Below are 23,556 nucleotides of genomic sequence, written 5' to 3' on the forward strand. Positions count from 1 at the left end.
CTTCAAAGCCACAATCTTTCCAGCAAGAAGGTCTCCAGCCTTACACATTGTCCAGTCTCAACAACAACAACACAAAACAACACTGATTCATAAAGATTCAATTTTTATTTTTAAAATTTTAATAAAACAAAATAAAAAATAAAAGAAGAGAACGATGCATTGATGGTCCGATGAAGAAGCCGACACCAGGTGGAATCCTTGGTATCAATCAATTCCCTCAACCCCAAATGCCCTAATTTCTCCTCCACATGAGTATCATCAACACCACCACTCGATAATCCGAGCCCTCGTCCTCTTGAAACCCGACGCAGACGTGGTTGCCGCTGGAGGGACTGAGAGACCAAAGTGTTGCTCGTCGTCGAGCTCATGTATGTTTCATGGCGGAAGTTGTGGTTGTCGCTGGAGTCTGCGATCCTTGGCTGTCGTCGGTGGCGTGGTTCAATCTTTTTTGGCTTCTGAGTGAGAATTGAAGTTTGTTCTTGAATGAGTAGGGTAAAATGAGTCCAGCAATTTTGTCGATGGCTTTTGGCTTCTCCTTTTCCAAGAAGTCACATTTTTTAGCTTTTTGAAAATGTAGAATTTTAGCTTTTTTTTTGGCTTTTGCTTTTTTTTGAAGCCACCATCCAAATATCATAAAAATGCCAGAAGTCCTTTTTTTCAGAAAAAAAGTAGCTTTTGACTTGAAAAAAGCCCATCCAAACACCACCTAAGACGGATAAGAAGCCATTAATTATGCTGGTTAGGAAATGTGTAAATTGCAGTCATTGAAAATTGTGCTTAAAATTAATTTTAAGATAAGGATACTTTAATTTGATGTTTGTTTCATCATATCATCGCATGCATTACAAGTAAGTCATGGTTATACGACAAATATGAATCATGGACTAACTTGTCATCAGTTTTATTAATTTCTTTTTTAGATTGATGCAAAAGCTTATCCCTTCATTTCAGACTATAGAAGAGAGAAGTAATGTATTATTATATGATTGAGAAATTGGTTACAAATTCCTCAATGAAACATTGGATGTGTCAAGAACTCATTATGAAAAGGAAGGAAATATAAGTACAAATTATAGAGGTATTAGCTTTTCTGAAAATAAGATTATGTTATCATTGTTGACCTGTTAAGGTAAAGCCATTTGTCATTGTTTCTATCTTATTATATAAACTATAATGTCAGTTTCGAGTTGATGTCATTGAATGCAGATAACGTCAGGTTCATTAAAACAAATTAGTCCCTTCTGATTCTCACAGTTAGAATTAGAGAAAATCGGACCAAACTTTAAGGACCATCCATCCTTGCTGTAAAGCTTTTTTACTGTACTTTCTTTCCCTAGGAAGAATATTCAATAAACATAATGGAGGGTGAACCGTAACTGAGACACTTTCTCAATATCAAACCAATATACAAGCTGAAATTTAGGTAACTGCATGCAAAAAGACTAGAGAAAGTGTGAAGCTTTAGACTCTCCCACCTCAAATTCATAACTCCCTTTCACACACACTATTTTAGAGTTAGAGGCTAATTCAATGAATTAATGATACTTCGTTATTTGGATAATTTCAGTAAAAGGGAATTGAGTTCAAGCATTTTGGTTCATTTGTATGATTATTTTTATTAGTGTGATTATTTATTTAAAAATGGATTGAGTTAATTCTATATTGGCCTATTATTTGATGCCCTCCATTAGTTAAGGCAAAATTTAACATTCACTTTTTTTTTTTTTTAATATTTCAATCGGTTTATTGCTTCGCAACTAATTCGATTCGGGACGGATCCAGAATTAAGGCTTTAAACCCCTCTCAAAGGTAGTACTGGAAAGATTCGAACACATACTCTTACCCCACCTGCTTAGATCCTATGCGCTAACTGAGCTATTACCTCACCATTTGGTTAACATTCACTCTTTGATTCTTGGTAGAAGGTAAAAAAATGAATTGACAATTAATTGATTACCCGCTTTCAAGTTTCAACCAAATTTTGTTATACTAACCAAGTGTACTGTTCACACTTGGACTGTAAAGTTATTTTGATTCTAGAGTTTATATTTCTCATTTTTCCACCTACCTGCTACTTTCATCTCAGCCAAATATGGTTCACCTGAGAGATAGAAGATTGAGATGTTGAACATTTCGATTCTACCAAACTACATAGTATACAGAACAAAACATGGCTTCAACCTTTATCTGTGTAAAATGAAATCTAGCATCTTCTTGTGCAGATCAGCCAATTGTTTTTGAGACTGACTCTTTGTAGTTGTTTCATTTGGTATCTAGAAATCAAGGGACTATATCGATTTGAGAGTGAAGTCTCTGATTCTATGCATCACAACACTTTGTGCAGCAAATACTCAATTGTTGCAAACTGTTGTTCAGTTTTTCTAATAAATTGTCTCTTTCCAATAAATAAATATATAGAATATAGATTATGGTACATTTCTCCAATACCATTTTAAGTTAATATGGACCCATGTCAATCATACTTGCATAGAATGTCCTTAATAACAACTTTATAAATTCAAATGATTGTCACATTAGAATCCAACAGATTAACCCAAGCAGATGTAAAACTTGTATTATATAAAAAGTAAAACTCAATTTTTACTAAAGATTCTGAGAACAACTCAAGAAGATTGATATACCTGGAATGCTTGATACAAAACCACCACAGCTCTCAATTATTCCTTTCTGTTGATCTTTTATGAGAAAAACAAACATCAGAAACAATATTGTGCAACAGCTTATTTTTTATTCTGACTGAACTTGTTTTAAATACAAAACTGAGCTCATGCGGTTGCCACTAACCAGCTGATTTTGTTGGTCCACAAAATCAGCAACAAACTAACAAAGCAATAACAGTAAAATGCAGTAAACAAACTCCTAAACAAAAGACTAATCAATTTAAAACACAACTAATTAACTCCTAAAAAATAGGACATCAACAGCAGCCTTGAAACACCAACATTCTCCTCCTGGATCAAGTGTTGCACACTCCTAGCTTCTCCTTGAGAAATTCAAATCGACTAACATGAAATGACTTGGTGAATATATCTGCAATTTGGTTTTCTGAACTGCAGTACATTAGCTTCACTTCTCCAGCCTTCTGCACTTCTCTCAAAAAATAATACTTGATCTTAAAATGCTTTGTTCTTCCATGAAATACTGGATTCTGTGAAATAGCTAGAGCAGCTTGATTATCCACAAATACTTCTATGCCTTCTTTTTGCTCCAAATGCAGGTCATCCATCAACTTCTTCAACCATAATGCTTGGTTTACAGCTGCAGTAGCTGCAATGAACTCAGCTTCTGCAGTTGATTGGGCCACTATTTCCTGCTTCTTTGAACACCAAGAAAAACAAGCTGACCCAAATGTAAAACAATAACCCGAAGTACTTTTCATATCATCCACTGAACCAGCCCAGTCACTATCAGAATACCCTTGAAACTTAAACTTCTGAATTCTGCAGAATTTGATTCCATATGAAAGAGTACCTTTCAAGTACCTTAACACCCTTTTTTGCAGCTACCATATGCAGTTCACTTGGACAATTAAGAAACCTAGACAAGACACTTACGCTAAACATAATGTCTGGCCTAGTTGCAGTGAGGTACATAAGGCAGCCAATTAAACTCCTATAAACTCTTTCATCTGCAGATTCTGATTCATCTTTCTTTTGAAACTTTTCCTTTTGACCCATTGGAGTACTTACACTCTTGCACTCCTCCATGTTGAATCTTTTCAGAATCTCCTTCAAGTACTTCTTTTGATAGATAAAAATTTCATTTTCAGTTTGTCTAACCTCCATCCCCAAAAAATATGACATCTCACCAAGATCAGTCATTTCAAACGTTTTCATCATTTCCCTTTTTAATGCAGTAATCTGAGAATTATTACTCCCAGTTACCAACATATCATCCGCGTAAAGAGACACCACCACTAAGTCAGATGCTAACTTCTTGACATATAAAGTGGATTCACTAAGACTTTTTATGAAATCCAAACCCAGCAAGTGCTCATCCATCTTGCTGTACCATGCTCTAGGAGCTTGCTTCAAACCATAGAGAGCTTTTCTCAGCAAATAAAACTTCTCCTCCTGATCTGGTGTGACAAAGCCTTCTGGCTGCTCAACATAAATCTCCTCTTGCAACTCTCCATTCAAAAAAGCAGATTTCACATCTAACTGATACACTTTCCATCCTTGTTGAGCTGCCAAGGCAAGAATCATTCTAATTGTATCTAGTCTTGCAACCGGAGCAAAGGTTTCTGAGAAATCAACTCCCCAAACCTGTGCATATCCCTTCACCACTAACCTGGCTTTATGCTTATTCACTGAGCCATCAGGATTGAGTTTGGTCCTGAAAACCCATTTTACTCCAATCACTTTCCTGTCCTCAGGTCTTTCTATTAGCTCCCATGTTTGACTTTTTTCTATCATAGCCAACTCTTCCTTCATAGCATTCATCCACCTCTGATCACTTTTAGCTTCCTCATAACTTGAAGGTTCCAAAATAGCCACACTACACCTCTGATATATATCAGTCAGAGATCTGGTACCTCTAATTGGATCATCATCTACTAGCTCATCATAATCCAGTGAGACCTCCTTATGCTTTGCTTGTGGCTCATCTGTCCAGTCACTGCTCATCTTCTAGGAACTGAACATCCCTGCTATTGATCACCTTCTTTGTCTGTGGTTGATAGATCTTGTAGGCTTTTGACACCAGACTACAGCCAATGAAAATTCCAGGTTCAGCTTTTTCTCTCAGCTTGTCTCTCTTGACCTGTGGAATGTGAGAAAAACACAGACAACCAAACACTTTCAAATTTTTTAGAAATGGCTTGAAACCAAACCAAGCTTCGAAAGGTGTCTTCTTTTCCAGTACCCTTGTAGACAGTCTATTTAACAAAAAACAGCTATGTTTGCTGCTTCTGCCCAAAAAAAATTTGGTAGATTCTTCTCATGCAGCAGACACCTAGTCATTTCCATAATGGTTCTATTCTTTTTTTCACTAACTCCATTTTGCTGTGGAGAATAAGGAACAGTAAGTTGATGCTCAATTCCAGCTTCCTCACAGAAAGTGTTAAACCTTTGTGAAGTGTATTCTGTTCCATTATCAGATCTGATGACTTGAATTTTGCAGCCACTTTGAGTGTCAACCCATCTCTTAAACTTCAGAAATATCTCAGCAACTTCTGACTTTTGCTTCATAAAATAAATCCAGCACATTCTAGTATAATCATCAATGAAGATAAGAAAATACCTGTTGCCATTTAGTGAAGGAGTCACGTGAGGACCACAAAGATCTGTATGAATTAGTTGTAGCTTCTTTGTAGCTCTCCAGGTGGATTCTTTGAAAGGAAGTCTTGTCTGTTTGCCCAAAAAACAAGCTTTGCACCTTGTGATCTGCTCCTCCAGGATTGGTAACCCAGTTGCCATTTCATTCTTCTGCATGAATAGTAAGCCTTTGTAATGAAAATGCCCCAACCTTTTGTGCCATATTTCTGAATCACTAGCCTGACACTTGAAAGCTGCTTGCTCCTTCTCAAGGGGATTTAGAGAAAAACTCTTCTGTTGCATCTTTATTTTGAACAGCTCCTGACCATTTGAGTCAAAGATCAAACACTTCCCTTCTTCAAATATCACTTTAAATCCCTTTTTACCAACTGCCCCACACTCAGCAAATTCTGATCAATATCAGGCACGTACATCACACCATAAACTAGCTTAGTTCCAGCATAGCTCTCTATTGCTACAGTCCCTTTACCTTTCACTTCTAGATACTCTCCATTTCCAATTCTCACTCTTGACTGCAATGACTTGTCAAGGTCTCTAAATAGCTTTTCATCACTTGTCATGTGGTTTGTGCAACCACTATCAACAAGCCAACTATCACATGGAGCACTAGAGGAGAAACAACAGGCAGCAAATAATTGATCTGCCTCATGCTGGTCTGCAACATGTGCCTCACCTTGCTGCTGATCTCCCTTTTCTTTGCAGAACCTTTCAATGTGTCCAAGCCTATGACACTTTCTACACTTTTCATCTGGCCTCTTCCAACATCTGAAGTGTGGGTGATTCTTCTTTCCACAATGCTTACATGAGGAATGCCCGCCCCAATTGTTCTTAGAGTTGATTGCATTGTTCTCTCCTGTAGCAGCTTCTGAACCACTACTGTCATCTCATTTCTTCCATCTTACATTATACTGTTCTTTAGCCTGCAAAGCTCCTTCTGTACTTCCTTCAACCCTCATTAACCTTCTCTGCTCTTGTGCTTGCAGAGCACTTAGCAATTCTGCCAACTTGATTTGAGACAAATCCTTGGTATTCTCCAAAGATGCAATGGTTGCTTCAAACCTTTCGGGCAAGGAGACAAGAACCTTTTGCACTAGCCTATTATCAGAGAGGTCAGTGCCAAGAGCTCTTGCTTGATTTGCAATATTTACCAACTTATCAGAATACTCCTTAATTGTTTCAGACTCCTTCATATGCAATCTCTCAAATTGTGTGATTAGATTCAGCCCATTCATGCTTCTAATCCTCTCATCTCCTTTATACTCATCTTTGAGGAAGTCCCAAATAGCTTGAGCTGATTCACAAGCCATAATTCTGCTGAAAATGGCAGGTGAGACAGCAGCATATAAACAAGACTTTGCCTTTGCTTTTCTTGTTATCCTCTCCTTATGAAACTTGATCTGATTGATGGTTGGATTATCAGGAAGGGGAGCAACTTCATAATCTTGTTCTACAGCTTCCCAAAAATCGCAACCCTCTAGATAGGCTTGCATTCTCACTGCCCATGCTTGATAATTTTCTCCATCGAATATTGGTGGAGCCATTGCTGAAAAACCACTCGATCCTCCCTCCATTAATTTCTCAAGTCACTCACAGCCCCTTAAGATCAATAAGGCTCTTGATACCAATGTTGATCTTTTATGAGAAAAACAAACATCAGAAACAATATTGTGCAACAGCTTATTTTTTATTCTGACTAATGAACTTGTTTTAAATACAAAACTGAGCTCATGCGGTTGCCACTAACCAGCTGATTTTGTTGGTCCACAAAATCAGCAACAAACTAACAAAGCAATAACAGTAAAATGCAGTAAACAAACTCCTAAACAAAAGACTAATCAATTTTAAAAACAACTAATTAACTCCTAAAAAATAGGACATCAACAGCAGCCTTGAAACACCAACACTTTCTTCTTTTTGGCTCATGATCCAACAATAGTTGCTTGGCAATTCCATAATTGCAAATAACAGTTCAAGAGTGTCCATATTTGCAACAACAAGCATCTCACCATCAATCAGAATTGCAGTCATTGCAGTTGATCCTCCATTTCCCAAGACAACTGCTTGTTCCAATATTTACTTATATGTTTTAAGGTAAGCTCTCTTTACTGCACTTCTTGTTTCAGTCCAGAATTCATGCAGCATGCAGTAAAGACAATTACAAATAAAAGAAGAATCACTTGATACAGGTTTGGAAGGAAAAAGGGATATCAAGGTATTGTGGAAACTATCAAACATAGGGGCTACCAAAGAATCATTTCTAAGAAATGTAGCCACACTGAAGTAATATGAAAGTTACTTGTTTTTGTCGAAAAGGTGGTTTCGCAAATAGGTTGCAATATCATGGTCTAAATGCCCATCAAATATGGCAATGATCTAAGCCTGATTTTTTGTCCTGTTCTTGCCTAAATTTTGAAACTACATCATATTCCATGGGGTGAGAGCACAGGACTTTGGCCATGTTAGCCATCTTGCTAATAATGCACATCTGATGCAATGCACTCAATAACTTCTGATTTATGTCATCACATTCACATAACATTTTCTCATATACATTTTTAAGAAAGACATGGAAAGAACATTAATATTTGAGTACAAACCCATATAAAATACTAAAAAAAACTTCTCAATTACTGTTCAGCAAATGAGTTGAAAGACTAAACAAGTTGTATTACTTGAACATTCACATTATTTACCGTTTTGGGTTCCACCTTTACCACTTGTTCTTCAGTCTCATTTGCAATTTTTTCCATGAAAGCGAAGGAAATTTACTAAGTCATAGAGTTATAACCTATCCTAATAGCTTTAGTTTAAATAATGTCAAAATGATTGGATTCCAGTTCGTGGCTAAATAACATATGAAGTCAGGAACGAGAAAAACTTCTGTGAAAATGCTGACAGATAACAACCATACAAATTTTCTATAGCAATTTTGGCAAACTTTGTCCAAACCTAATCACCACATCTTATGTGGTGATTCTAAAGTTTACTAATAGTGCTACTACAAAATTCATTTCAAGTTTTCAGCAATTCTCCTATTCTACAATGTTATTAAATGGTGCATTTAGCAGCACTTGCCTTAAAAACCATCCTTTCCAAAAGAATAATCTCACTCAGATTTTGTTAATTATGGTACGCATTTGAAATTCAGTATTCTTTCGTGATGAATAATTTATGTTTTCCCAGCTACAACCTTTTGTGTTCATATGACAGCCATTAGACAATTTCAAACAAGAGATCTTATATGTCTTTCCTCAACTCTACAGATTCTTAGACAATGAACTGCATCACGTGTGAATAACAGGATAAGGATGATACTAATCAGACCACGTTTATTTAGATTTTTTCCTTATATAAATTTATTTTTTTGGTAAACTGGAGATAAATATTTCCCTTTCTTTCACCTGTATGCAAAGTAATTAATAAGGATAAGGGAAAAGTGTGTCTCCTTTTAAATGACACAAATTTAAGTTTTTTTAAAAGAGATATAGACACAAAGAAATGTGGAATCCACTGAAAAAATAAAGACAAAAAAAAAATAAAGGTGTGGATTCCACCTCTTTGTGTCTGTCTCTTTTACAAGGACTTAAGTTTGTGTCATTTAAAATGACACACATTTTTCCTAAATATAAATATTCATTTTTCCTCTGTAATTTTAAGTTTGATCTATAAAGAGGGCGATCCTAAGAGGTAGTAAAATTGTTCCTTTGTAATTGAAAGTTCACGGGTTCAAATCTGAAAAATAGATTCTTTCCAATTATGCAAGGTAAAGCTGCGTACAAGAATTGTCATCACCTCACCCTTGCTAGCTCACCCTTGTGGGTTTAATGGGAAGTGATTTTAATTTAAGTTTGATCTCTGCCTTCACTTCTCACCTACAAATTATACCTATAGTTAATTTGGGTCATCAGTAGCATACATACCCAGAATTGATCTTTGCCGCCAGAGAAAGAACAACAATAAGTGTGAACATTTTGAAATAAAAATTACTTTACAATTGTTTGATACAATAAAATGTGGAGAAGCTATAACATAAAATGTACTTTATTTTCACTCATGATTATAAACCTGTCTTTTATTTTTCACCTTCCCACTTTCCAGCAAGACACCATAAAGGTTTCTCTATTCAGTGAATCCTGCAGAAAGACAAAGACCTTATTATATCTGTTGTGTGTGTGTATATATATATATATATATATATATATATATATATATGTGTGTGTGTGTGTGTGGTAAAATCATTTCTGCAGCTGCTTTATGTACAGTAACTACAGTGTATGGTTATGATTCCCCACATTTAATGCTTTCAAATATATATATGGTAAATATTTGATTGCTGCACAGACAGCAGCTGCAGAATTGTAAACTCCTATATATATATATAGGTAAAATCATTTCTGCAGCCGCTTTACGTATAGCAACGATAGGTATATGGTTATGATTCCCCACATTTAATGCTTTCATTTTTTGTATGGTTATAATTTTCTGCATTCAATGCATTCAAGTATATATATGACAAATATTTGATTGCTGCACGTACATCAGCTGTAGAAATGTAAACTCATATATATATATATATATATATATATATATATATATATATATATATATAAACAAAGGGAAAGAGAGATAGTGTATTGGAAGAAGATTTACTCGGAGCAATTTAAGCTATTAGAAATGGGGAAAGTAATTGGTATGTGACACCTCCCCTGAAGAGCTACAATACGAGACACATCAAATTGGATACCTACACCCTTTGCCAAGTTCTCAATACATTGACAAATAGTTTGTGTGTTTTGCTCTGCTTCCATGTTGAGTTGGGCTACAGATTTACAACAGTGGATTGTGGGGTCCGATTCATAACCTGCAAGGTACCTTAGGCACGTAACAAAATCCCAGTACACATGATCACAAGCTATGGATGAAGTTTGAGCCATTCCTGATCCACATATCAGGATAAAAAGGGTAAGAAAAGCTAGAAGGCGAGCCATTGCTAATATTGTTTTGCTAGTTGAGGGCTTCAGTTATACTAGTGCTTTTGAAGATAAAGCTCTCTCAAAACAAGCACGTAATGTACATATTAAATGTGCAAATATCATGGCCCATGAATTATGGTAAGTTGTTAAGGTTTTTTCTTGTAAAAAACTCCCAGCACTTAACCATGGGAACAGTTGGAGAGTCTGAAAGTGATTGATATAACAAACAGTTGATTAAATTTACTCATCTCATGTTACAGAAATCATGTATCATATACGACAAGGTTTATGGAATAATCAACTCCATTCAATACGTAAAATACTTATAAGTTTATGTTAACTTTACAAACATTTATCAAAATGGGTTGTTCCTAAACTAATTAATGGCTACTTTAGGTCCTTTTTACCACACCATTTATCCGATTTTAAATACTTAATATTGGACCATGCTGCATAATGTAATAGGTCTGCTAAGGATACAACAAAACCCAAATCTCCAAACTTGCACGTAATCAACAAAGTAATCACTAATCCTGCTGCTAATACAAGATGATTGCAAGTATCTCACCTTAGGAATCTGTGTAATGCTCATTTTCTGAAAGTATATTTAAATTTTTCTTCAGATGAAGTTGACAGCATCTGTTTTCCATTTTTAAAGCCATACCAGTTTGTGATATATGTTCATTAATGTTTATTTAACAAAATCAATCCTTTGATTAAAACATTCATTTTTCACAACGAAGATGGTGAGATTTGCTACGATAATGATAGAATCAACACGCTCAAAACTTCTGATAATTAAGAGAAATTGAATCAAATTGAAGCTGTAACTAATATTTGAAAAGGAAAGTGTAAAACTTATTGAAGATATTACAATGCTTGCATAACCATTTGGGAGGTTCTTATAAGTATACTAGAGTTTCTTTCTTTCTTTCTTTTTTGGGACTGAGTATGCAACTGGAAAATGGACTAGGCAATTGTTCTTCTTTCTGTATATACAACATAAGCTTACGGCATTGTCTACATCAAAAGTCTGCCAATCAGACCAACACTATAATGCTTCCTTCTGCCTGTATGCCAGAATCTGAAACAGCAAAAAAAAAGGATAAAATTTACTTGTTACTTAAAATAACATTGGGGAATAAACCACCTTTAATACTCACCAAATGCTCCCTTTTAGATATGCATTTGGATCTAAGCCCTGCCAGAGATTCATGTCCTTGCAAAATTTCCAGTTCATCTTTGCGTGGATCTATAACCAACGCTGTTAGCTCATCATGTATCAGGGCTGAATTCTCATCTGATGATTTATCACAATATGAACTGCACCATCCTTTAACTGCCAGTATCTCAACTTCTTCAACTGGCAAAGGTGTCTGAAGAGCAACATACTAAGCAGAAAAAAATATGCAGAAGTATTAGACAATCATTAACAAAACCATATAATGCAATCATTTTCATCAAGAAAGGACAGAAAATAACAGAGCTTATATATTAATAAATCATCCTTTTTTAGCTTCTTCCGCTGTCAAAGGTGCAAACAACAAAGTCAGGTACTGATTTTACAACTTTGATGTAAAAAATACTTAGGCCTTCTGGAAGAGGTATAAACAAATTCAAAGAAAGTTGACCAAAAATTATCACTACTAGAAACAAGTAATCAAAGAAAAACAGGATCTCACTTCGTAAAGATGCTTGACAGACAAAGTTGGTCGACAGCAAAGGTGTGGTTGCTGCAAACTTGGTGTACTTTGTTTGTCCAGAGAAACAAGCATGAGATGGACATCTAACTGCAAATAAGAATATAACATCTTTTTATTGAATTGAGCTGAAATAAGAATAGAATCATACTAAAGAAACATTCAGTAGTTACATCTGTCACCTTAGAGGGGGGAAAAGTGGATAATAAACTATACCTCATTAGTGTTTTCATCCAAGCTTCGGAGATGATCAACCAACTTAGACAATCGACTACTGCGGGAACTTTTGCTACTGCTACCACCACCGCCTCCATGCCTTGTGTGACTTCTAAAACCTCCCCGTCCCCAAGTAAGCTTTCGAGGTTTTGACACCTGCCTTGAAATTCCTCGATTTTCTCTACTTATATCCATATCACTTTCTATGCATCCGCCATCAGGACTTGCCATCGATGATGATGGCTGAGAGGGACGAACTCTGGTCCATCTCTTTCGCCTTCTCTGCCGGAGTTCTGTACACCGCTCATCAGCAGAAGATGAGTCTTTTTCATTGTTGTCATTTTCCTCCTCATTATCTTCAGATCCTTGAAGATCAATCGCTTGGTTTTGTCTCCTTGAATTAACGTTTCGTGGATTACGCTGTGATCTTGTCACAAATGTTCCGGGTGTATCTCTACGTCTCTTAACGAGTGCTTCAGATTGCCGTTGAACTACTTTTGCTATCAAAGCTTGAATCTGCCAGAAAAGCTAGAATGCTAAGATTTGATAATTGATATAATGTTGACTGACGACTGATAAGATTCAATATGAATAAGGAATGAGGATAGACATTAACAAAACCTTTATCCCAAACTAGTTGGGGTGGGCAATCGATGAACCCAAATAAAAAGCAAGAAAAGATTAAGGGAAAAGAGAGGAAAGGTAAAAAAGGAATAAGCATAAACCTGAGCAATAAAAAAAATTCATTTGATATGTATTTAGGAGTTGGTATGCCATTGCCATGGCAGCCATGAACGACTCAACATCAATTAATTAAAAGTGGCATCACTAGTGTAATTATTGTGTACACATCTGAAAGCTGAAACCATGCTTAAATATGTTTATTCAATTAGATTCACCTGCTTATTGCGATTCTTCTCCTCTTCACGAAATTCAAGCTCCTGCAATGGACCAGTGTGTGGTATCACGAGTTAAATTTTGTGAAAGTTCTGTTTGAACACAATCAAATATGAAGTAATAAACCGGTCAACTCATACCTCTTCCTCATACTTCTCAATATCTGGATATAAAGCGGCAATAAGGGCATCATAGTTTGGATCATCTCTCAAAGAACGACGACTTGCACAATGTGTGCGGCAAGCAGGGCATTCATTGTTCCTGAGATAATACATAAATGATAAATCTGGCTGCATACAGAGATTATAACGTGTTTTCTGATGAGCATGATAGAGATAAGGAGGACTTAAATTGCAATTATTAGTTGCATATTAAACAAATTAAAAAGCTTGGAATGGCTTTATGTGACCTACCCTAGTCGCATCGATTTGTCAATGCATTCCCTGCAAAACCGGTGCAAGCATTCCATGACAGTTCTTGTTTTCTTAATAATACCTGTTGAAGCACTAAAAATACTTGGTTAGCTCCTCAGCAAAATAAGACAGTAGCATTTAGTAGACTAGTTAGAAAGGGACAGAACAAAACATATGAGCTTGGTTCTATATTTGGTGCATATTTAAAATAGGACAGAATTTCGCATGGGATTATAAAATGGTAGTGAAGCCAAGAAGAACAAAACTGAACGGAACCATTACATTATGGTCCATTATGTTCTTTTCACGCACCAACTGATAAGAAGTATAAAATTATATCTATTTCTCCATGATCAAGTTTCCAAATATAAAGTAGGTAATAGTATAAGCAACAATAGAGAATATGAATCTAATAAAGACTGGTAATAGTTTCAGAATCATAATCACCTAGTCGCCTACTAAAGATCAGTAACAATTCTACTATTATCTACAGAAATAACAAATATACTACTACATTCCCTCTCCTCGTAACAAAAAAATAAAAGCAGCAGTAGCATAGAAGGCTTTCGATCACACATCATGATCTTGAAGTAAACATAACTGCTTGCCACTGTACATCATTCCGCACATAGAATTGACAATGACGGAAGTATATCCTACCCAATAGCTCTGAGCACATTTTGACAATAGCAAAATCAAAATCACATACAATTAACTGCTCAACTATGCCATCCAAAAAGGTCAAACAAAAACATACCAAGGCAAATTGGACATTGGACATCTTTACGAATTTCCTGAAGTTCTACAAACACGAATCTGCAAACAAACCAAGAGCATGAGCATATATTTACACAAAATTGATACAAAGAACAATTTCATTTAGGATTATGACATATAACTACCAATTGGATAGTAAAAAATCTTATGAAGTCCTAGATAGCCGATAAAATAAATTTAGCAGCTTTTTAATAGTTGAGAGTTAAGACATTGTTAATACTAGACGATGGCCATTACCCATCTTGATCATCTAAATTCTCTAAGCTGCTGTAACAAAAAAAAATCACACCTAGCAGCCACTTTTCACAAAACAGCTAATAATGTCAAAGGCGGCAGAAATACAGTTTTCGAACTTGGTTGCAGTCTTGTAGATATCCAGAGTCAACTTTTCGTTTTGGATATTTAAAATAGTTCCCAATATTGTAAATGATAAACATTCTTCACCATCTTCCACCAAAAAAGATCTCATCCTCTGAAGACCGTTTACAATTATTATTAAGGACTTGCATATATTAAACACACTTTTACAATAAGCCATTAATGTATGCAAACTTTGAATTCCACTGAACTTAGCTAAGAAATGATTCCTCCAAGAAAGAAAAAACCATCAATCACAGCACAGTTGTAATTTCACATTAGTTGTATTTTGGACATAGCTAGTTAAGAACTTATAAAGATTGAAACTTGCTTTATGCACAGATACTGATCCGGCCTTCATAAAAATCATAAACCGAAGTAATGATATTCTGAATTATCATTTCCTATCACAACATGCAGAAATTATATATTTTTCCAACACTGAGTATTAATCAATCCCATTTGGATTTTGCCATTAAGCTTAGATACCTTCAAACACACAAATCTTTATCAAGAACTTCTACTGTTCTACAGCATGTTTGTAAGATCATTTACTCATTTCAAGCAATATATTCATAAGGAGAGAAAAAAATGTTTAAATTGGATCTTCAATTCTTCATAAAAAACATAAGCTTAATTAAATCACAGAACAATGTCATACAGATAAATTAAAACCTAATAGCTTGTGGATGGATCAATTTTTTGGTTGTTTCCTTTCTCCACCCAATGGAAAAGGGAACAGTAACAGAATCATTATTCAAATGTTTTGTAAGAGACATGAGATAGTGACAGATGAAACCTAAACAATTATAGTGATGGTTGGAGAATATAAGCTGCAACAGGAACAAGTATTAAATCACTCCCTATATACATGCAACCACTTCTCTTTTTTCTATCTGGTGAATGTACTCATGCCATCCATCCATAACTTCATGCAAACTGACTAATCAACATATTCAAGACAACATTGAGAAAAAATTAGTCCAAAGAAGAACTCATCCTAATGCACTGTAGAATGAAGAACATATCACTGGTCAACATTATGATAAAGCATCAAACTACTATGAATTTCAATTTTTCAGATGACAAACACAGTGTAGTCAAAGGCACCTAAAGGTGTGACTAAGACACTAAGACAAGGCAACAAAAGGGGCCAGCATCTCTTGTTGATTGAGGCATATGCCTTGGGCTTGCCATTCTGGTTCAGGAAGGCACGCCTTTAGGGCTTTATGAAAACCATAAAGAAAAATCTAAAAAGCGCAGCTATCTAACTTCTGAAATGTTATGCTAAAGGGGTAAAATAGTCATAATGTTAAAAAGTAACCATTTGTCAGTCTTTGGGACTATTAGCAGCAAGCAGCTTACAGTTAATTTATACGATAAAAAAAATGCAAAATGGCAAACATTTAAGTATTTTCTTCTTGTTCTAATGCTAACACCTTTCTTCGGGGAAACATGATTTGTTATCCCCTCTTGCCTCAAGGCATGAAACCTCCCTGCGCCTTTTGCCTTTGACAAACTTGGACAAACATTGAAGGAATGCAGAGGACAAGTCAAGTAATTTAAGCAACTGCACTAATTATGAAATACAGCATCAGGGAAGCAATAACAACTACTTGACAAACTATTAGGAGTTTATTTAATCACTGTCCCAAACCCGTGACATTCAAAAGTTGACCACTGTTACTAAGCCAAATAATAATGACAAGGCTTCAAATAATTTGATTTGAAACGTTTGGCACACAAATCAACACAATTTGTAGAGTTTATATAAGGCAACTTAGAACATTCTGAACCACAACACTGGAGCTCTACCCACTCTACGAAGGCTAATATAGTTCGTAAATCGTAAGTTTATTAACAGTGGCATTTCACAAACTAAAAGGAAAGAACTCATCCACCTCTGGAGGAATGAGATCCAAGGTGCCATGCTGATTGATGTTTAATCCAACGCTGTGAAAAATAACACTAAGGATTCATCTACTTGCACTAAGTAACAAAATCTACGCCAAAATAATTACTTTCTTTGATGATATAACGAACGAACTTAGTCTCAATCATAAACAAGACGAAAATCCAAACATGCAAACGAACTCCGACGAATCAAATGGGGGGAGATTCAGAAAATACAGACACCCCAACTCAAACCACACGAACAGTAAGCATCCCACAGTACAGTGGAAGGAAACCCACCAAAAACCATAATAGAAGCGTTCAGATTCAAAGGAAGAAGCACAGAAATGGCAAAATTCACAACCAGCAGCTACCCCGAAACAGAGACATGGGATCGAAACGTGAATCTAAACCAAGTAACAAAGCACAAAGCAGAAGTTTTGAAGCAATGCGTATAAAAGAGAGAGAGAGGGAGAACTCGGGTTTTTCTTCGGAGCCAGAAGATGGGGTTTCGTCGGAATCTGAAAAGAGAAAAAAAAAAAAAGAATAAAACTTGAGAACATAAATAATCGCAAAGGCAAAACAAAGCGCAACCCAGTTGAGGAAAATCAATTGGGGCATTGAAAAAGCATGCAATCACGAGAGAAAAACCCAAAAAAAAAAAAAAAAAAAAAAACACTGATACGTAACCCTGTGGTTTGTCCTTGTCGTGGTTATGTTGTTGCCCTGCTTCTTCTTGTTGTTGTTGTTCTTCTTCTTCTTCTTCTTCTTCTTGTTGCTCCTCCTCCTGCTGCTGCTGCTGCTCAACATCATGATCGTCCTCATCTTCTTCATGTGGCTGATGCTCTTGTTCTTGTTGTTGTTGTTGTTGTTGTTGTTGTTCGTTGGGTTTAAAGTGTGGGTCACGGTGGGGTTGTTGTTTAACATGGCGGGGATGGTAGAGGTGCTGCTGCGAAGTGTCGCCATCGTCAACAGAGTCAGAGAAAGAACGCTTCTGGGTAGGCATTGCTGAGAGCTATTTGCGCTCTTCGCTGTTGCTCCACACCAACAACAATGAGATTGAGATTTTGGGTATGCAACTATATATTTTTTTATTATTATGATGGCAGTATTTATTTGCGTGTTTATATAATAAATAATAATTTAAGAAAAAAATATCTACTTTCTTGCGTATGAATTATATATTTCTTTTATGTTATTTAAAAAAATAAACACTAAATCCAAAATAATATTAAGAAAAAAATATTTTTTAATTTAAATAATATAATTTTGTATCATTTAAAAAAAATAATAGTATTTTAGTGGTTTTTTTCCTTCACATAAACTCTTTATTTCTTTCTCTTAAATACAAAATACAATTATTTTATTTACAATAATATAAAATTATGTCAATAATAAATATATTTCTCTAATATTAACGTTCTCATTTACAATATAAAAATTCTACACAAAAATATAAAAAACTTGACAAAATTATTTAAAAAAAAAAGAGAGAAAAATATAACCACATATACATTTAGGGAAATTATTTTCTTCAATTGTAGGAGATAATTATTTCATGTTATAGAAAAATAAAAAGACTTGTCTATAATTTCTTTTTTTATTATTTTTTTTTAATTTATGGACTTCATATTTCTTGTTGATGGAAAAAAAAAAATTCTCTCCCGTTAGATAAGAAAAATATTATCTATACATTTATGTGTAGAGGAGATAAAAATATTAATCTTAACATTAATTAGTTACAAAGCGAGGAGTTGGCTGTAAAGTGTTGCGGTGAGGGAAAAGAAGAAAACGGAAGCTCATGGAGGTTCGATGTGAGGCTCGGTGGATGGACTCAAAGCCTGTTTTCGTCATTTCACTAAATTGCGTTTCTTATTTTGATTCGCCCACACTTGTTGCTTTTCTTACCCCTTTTTTTTTTTTAACTCCCATCTAATATATCGTACGTATCTTGTTGCTTTTATTTTTTGCTGTGCAAACACGTGGAATTAACAATAATAAATGACAAAACAAATTCATAAATGGGAGTGGTTTTGCTCTCGGTTTAACACGTAATAGCACCTACAATCGGCCCTTTTTTTTAAGACTTATTACGTATCAGGGCCTTCAAATTGGCCAAATGCCAATAGATCTATAAGTGAATAGATTAGTGTGTCTAAACGGGTCAGACCTCTCGAATAAATTAATAAACCTATTTTTAAATAGACTGACAATGATTTAAGTCTTTTAAATAGGCTAAATAAATCCATAGAACGAGGAATATATATATATATATATATATATATATATATATATATATATATGATAGATTATTCTACTTATTTCTTTTTCTGTCTATCATATTAAAATATCATTAGATCAGAATCTTAATTAATATTTATATTTCCCTCTCTTCTTGAGATTCTGATCTAACGGTGTTGGAGAGTGGTAGGCAGAAAAAATGGTAGGTAGAATATCTTATCCCTATATATGGCTTATTGTTTTTCAAGTTGTTTGAGATAATTTTATCTCCGACTAGTAAATTATAATCATATAAAGATGGATCAATGGTAATGGTGATGAAAGGAGAGAGAGAAAAAAATGGAATCATAACCATTCAAAGGTGAATCAATTAATATAAAAAAATAAATAAAACAAAATGACATAATTTTTTGGTAGACAGACATAAATATATCTCAAGTATATCTCCTATATATATATATTCTTATACAATAGGAGATAAGATATCTCATGTTGTACTCACAAAACTTATGTGGTCCTATTGTACAGGAAAAGAGAAAAAAAAATTGAAGTGGGTCTCACACCTTTTTGAGTAAATTGAAGTGGGTCTCACACCTTATATATGGCTTTAATGTTTATACAGTAAATATTGATAAGTTATCTATATTTATTCTCAAAATGACATCGTTTTGCATTGAAAGTTTAAAAAATTATAATGAGAAAGACTATTATAATCCTGAAATAAATGATAATTACTTTGATTTTCTCCCTAAAACGATGTCGTTTTGGGCCCAATGTAAATAGAAAATGGATATTCTCATGTTTAAAAAAAACATGACATTGTCATGTGGGACAATCATAACCATACAAAGTTAAATCAACGATTATGATTTAGAAACTATTTATTTTAATATTTTTTCTCTCTCATCTTTTATCACCATTGATCCACCTTTATATGATTATGATTGCCCACATGATCATGTCATGTCTTTTTCGACATGAGCGGATCCACTCCCATGTAGATAACTTGTCTACATTAATTAAAAAATAAAATATATATATATATATATGAGAAAAATGTGTATCATTTTAAAGGACACAAAGTTGTGTCATTTTAAGTGAGAGAAAGAGATAAATCATGAGGAGAGAGGGTGGGGGAAACAGTTTTAAAGATGTGGGTCCCAACTCTTTGTGAGAGTGAAAGGATGTAAGATGTGTCATTGAAAATGACACACCTTTTTTCCACACATATATATATATATGGAAAAAGTGTATGTCATTTTTTTTTTTTTGAAATATTCCAATCAGTTCACTGCTTCGCAACTAATCCGATTCGGGGCGGTTCATTGTCATCTGTCATTTTTTACTGTTGACGTAATAATAGTCAGTAGAATAGCTCCAAGTTAGAAAATTATAGTTAGAGAGCTAATATAATGTTGTAAACATCATGAATGAGGTTAGTATATGATTTGATGAAGTTTGTTACCCATATTGTGGTATTTTGGAAAAGTCATTTATGCCGGGTATTTTGTATTGCTTAGAAGCAGCCGGTAGAATCCCAGAACGGGAAAAAGATGAGAAAATGAAAAGAAATACCAATATATGCCTAACAAGTCATAATTAGACCAATAATATTAAAGTTAAGAAGATTATGAAATCCGGGTACAATTAAGAACACCGGTAAAGACTACAGTGCAATTAAACAACTGTTAGTGGATCTGTGATTTACTAATCAAATTTTTAAGTTATGAACATGATAATTAGACAAAATTAATGTTAAGTACTTAAAGTTAGAGTCTTGGGGGTTTCTGGGTAAAAATTTGACAACGGTTCAGATAAAAATTACTCTGGATCTTACTAGAGGACAAAGTGCCACTAAAGTGATATGGCATCCCTAATTAGGGCATCATCCCTTCCCTCCCCATTCAGCAAGCTTCCTCCCCATTCCTCTCTCTCTCTCTCTAAAATCCAAAATTCAAACTTTGCACTCACTTCTTTCTAGAATTTCTCCTCCAAAACCTCTCTAAATCACTAAACCTCATTCACCAAACTTGCTCCCCTCACTCTCCTCTTCACAACCATACCATTTTCATGGTGTGAAGCAAAATTTTGTGTCCCTCACACCCAAGAACATCCACGGTTTTTGAAGCTCCAAGGGCCATGAAGTTGTGTTCTTAAGTTCTCTTAAAGAACAACACTTGTGTGCTTGGTTTTCTTGAGTTTTAGTGTAAGTTTTCTAAATTTTTCTTGAAAAACCTCATATTTCTCTCTTGTGTTCTTGAGCTCTCACTCTTGAGCATATTTTTTAAGGTGTGTTATTGTTTAAAGGAGCATCCTTGTTGGTAAAAAGTGAAGCTTGGAGCTAAAGGTGTGAGCTTGAAGAAGTAAGCACCACTTTGAGAAAAAGATGACCCAAAATCCTTCCTCTCCTCTTGTCCATCTCGGTTTTGTATGGGGGTGGGGAGAATAATGTTGAAAAAATTTAAAGTAAGGGTTTTGATGATTGTTCTTGAGTGTGTGAGAGTTTTGAACCAAGAAATGGTTGGTTTGATGTGTAAAGGTGCAACCTTTGGATCCTTGTGTGAATTTCATGGAAAATGATGAACTTGAACCCTAAAAGAGACACATGAAGGTTCGGCCATTTCATGGAGAACTAAGGTTTGATGACTAAAAAATGTTAAGAGGTTGTTAAGTGTGGAAAAATCTTAAGAGGAACTAAGAAAGATTAATTAAGTGGATTATCTCTAAGTGAAACCTACTAATCTTGATTAAGGATGGCTAAAAACTCTAATAAACATAAATAATCAAATCCGCCCCCTTTGGTATAAGGTGGATTAGTTATGTTAAAAATAAGAAAATCATGGATTAGTGGATTAATTAAGTGTAGGGACTAATTAACTAAAGAAAGGACAAAGAAACAAGCTTAAAAACCCTAATTTGCACACTAAGCAATTCAGCCATGTGGGTTTAAAGTGGGTCACTATGTTAAAATTAATAATAAGACCTAATTAGGACACTAAGCTAGTGGTTAAGTGAGGTGAATTATGCTTAATACACTAATTAAATATTAAATCCTAAAAATTGACCTAATTAGGGTTTAGGAGCACTAATCGTACAATTAGTGAACTTGAGGTACCATGACATAATATGACTAAGTGAGATTTCATAATGAACTTAATTAAGGATAAACCCTAAAATTTAAAGTAACCTAGGGTTCCTAATTAAACCTAATTAGGGTTTGTTAATTAAACCTAATTAAGGAACTAAATGGTAGCCTAAGTTTAGGATGGACTTAAGGACACATGACCATGTGGATTAATGAAAGAAAATCCTAGGTTAGTGATGTATATGGTTCGGCCATTTAGAGAATAATTAGGGTTTAGGGTTGAAAAAATTAAATAATAATGGATTAAGGTTCGATTTGTGTCTAAGGCTTTAATCAACTTGTAACTTGGTGTAACAAGCTATGGTCTTAGAATATCAATGTGTTAATATGCCTAAGTTAATAATTAAAATTACCTAGAGGAGATATACTTATTATAATTATGGATTATGTAAAAATGGAGCTTAACTTAGAAAGAAATAAGGATGAACTAAACATCCATGGAAATCTAACCTGGGCAATATCTAGGCATACAATTCGGCCTTGTCACGTAGTTAAGGCTTGAATGCGTAAAAATAATCTAAGTTACCTAAGTGAGCCTAGAATGTGATTCTAAGTTATGTAAGTGATTGAAGATGAAGGTTTCTTGTAATAATGCACTAAAATACGTAATTATGTAATAATTGGTCTAGACTTATAATGGGCATACTATTGGCATGTAAGAATGAAATGTGGAATCATAAAGTGATTGAGTATTAATGATGTAAATGATTCCTGCTCTAGGTTTGCGTAGAGGACTTGGCACTTGAGGGTTTATTGGAGCATACATGTTTTACTGATGGAGTTGGGCTTGTGATAAGCTCAGTGAGGTAAGCTCCTAGTTCTGGTTGCTCCTTTCTCTTGTAGCCCCACCATCATGGTGGGAATTATGGTAATATTGTATGAAAGTATATGGTATAATGTTGTACAGTTAGGTTCTGTGAGCCCACTACGTACCCTTGAGGGTAACGTTACTATATGGATTATACCACTAGGCGAGGTAAAGACCAGACTAGAAGGTATAGTTCCAAGAGGCAGGCAAGCTAATAGCAATGGCAGATTAATAATATGAGTATGACTTGGAAGTAAATGGACATAACAACAGTACATAAAAGATACCTGTAAGGTGTGCCCAGCAGGGCTATTTATAGGGGAAATGGTGCGGGTTGGTGAGGGAGAGGTCAACTCTCCTTGGGATTTACTCCCATGATGCAGTGTTAGGCGTGCTGGCGCTGTCCTTGTGGCAGTGCTGCGCCCTCTGCATTCTGGCGGTGTCAGCACCGGGCAAAGGGGGAGTTTTCCTTTGTGGTGTCTGTCGTAGTCTCCTTCAGCGGTTAGCGTTCCAAGATGGGACATTTTGGTGTATGCCTTGGGCCTGCTGCTACGTTGGGGGTTGAGGGGGTCCATGTCAGCCCAAAGGGCTGACGTGGGGCAAGGCTGAGGCTGAGCTTGAGCGATTGGGCCAGCTAAGGGTTGGGCCTGTGTAGTTGGGCCACCCCAGTACTTGGGCCATCTAGAACAGGAACCCCCCAGCTTGGTAGCAGCCGTGGGATGGTGCCAAGTTAAAGACTCTGGACGTTCTCGTCAAGGCGGTGTGCGTCCTTCAAGAGGGAGTTACTGGCGCTCTATGGGTATAAGTTGCGCCTTGGTAGATAGGATTTGGCGACGCAT

General features: G+C 35.3%; 2 protein-coding genes across 3 annotated transcripts; both read right to left on the bottom strand.

Annotated features, from left to right (window-relative positions):
- Window positions 1-5,641: 5,641 nt before the first annotated feature.
- Window positions 5,642-6,838, bottom strand: LOC133311210 (uncharacterized). The gene is made up of 2 exons (XM_061512225.1): window positions 6,200-6,838; window positions 5,642-6,094 (listed from the first exon to the last, which is right to left on the bottom strand). Exons 1-2 carry the CDS (start codon window positions 6,836-6,838, stop codon window positions 5,642-5,644), a joined length of 1,092 nt encoding a protein of 363 aa, XP_061368209.1.
- Window positions 6,839-11,088: 4,250 nt separating this feature from the next.
- LOC133311193 (putative E3 ubiquitin-protein ligase RING1a) lies at window positions 11,089-17,561 on the bottom strand. 2 transcript variants are annotated; one of them, XM_061512199.1, is made up of 10 exons: window positions 17,214-17,561; window positions 17,002-17,044; window positions 14,254-14,312; window positions 13,497-13,578; window positions 13,224-13,344; window positions 13,086-13,127; window positions 12,187-12,702; window positions 11,953-12,060; window positions 11,434-11,661; window positions 11,089-11,354 (listed from the first exon to the last, which is right to left on the bottom strand). In XM_061512199.1, exons 1-10 carry the CDS (start codon window positions 17,527-17,529, stop codon window positions 11,322-11,324), a joined length of 1,548 nt encoding a protein of 515 aa, XP_061368183.1. In that variant the 5' UTR covers window positions 17,530-17,561; the 3' UTR covers window positions 11,089-11,321. The 2 variants fall into 2 exon arrangements, with proteins under 2 accessions (XP_061368183.1, XP_061368184.1); XM_061512200.1 differs by having other exon boundaries at window positions 16,532-17,044; window positions 17,214-17,313.
- Between the last annotated feature and the right edge of the window lie 5,995 nt (window positions 17,562-23,556).

This window comes from Gastrolobium bilobum, unplaced genomic scaffold (genome assembly GCF_033153095.1).
Source record: "Gastrolobium bilobum isolate Gb01-03AN ecotype WA unplaced genomic scaffold, APGP_CSIRO_Gbil_v1 utg8591, whole genome shotgun sequence".
NCBI lineage: Eukaryota > Viridiplantae > Streptophyta > Magnoliopsida > Fabales > Fabaceae > Gastrolobium > Gastrolobium bilobum.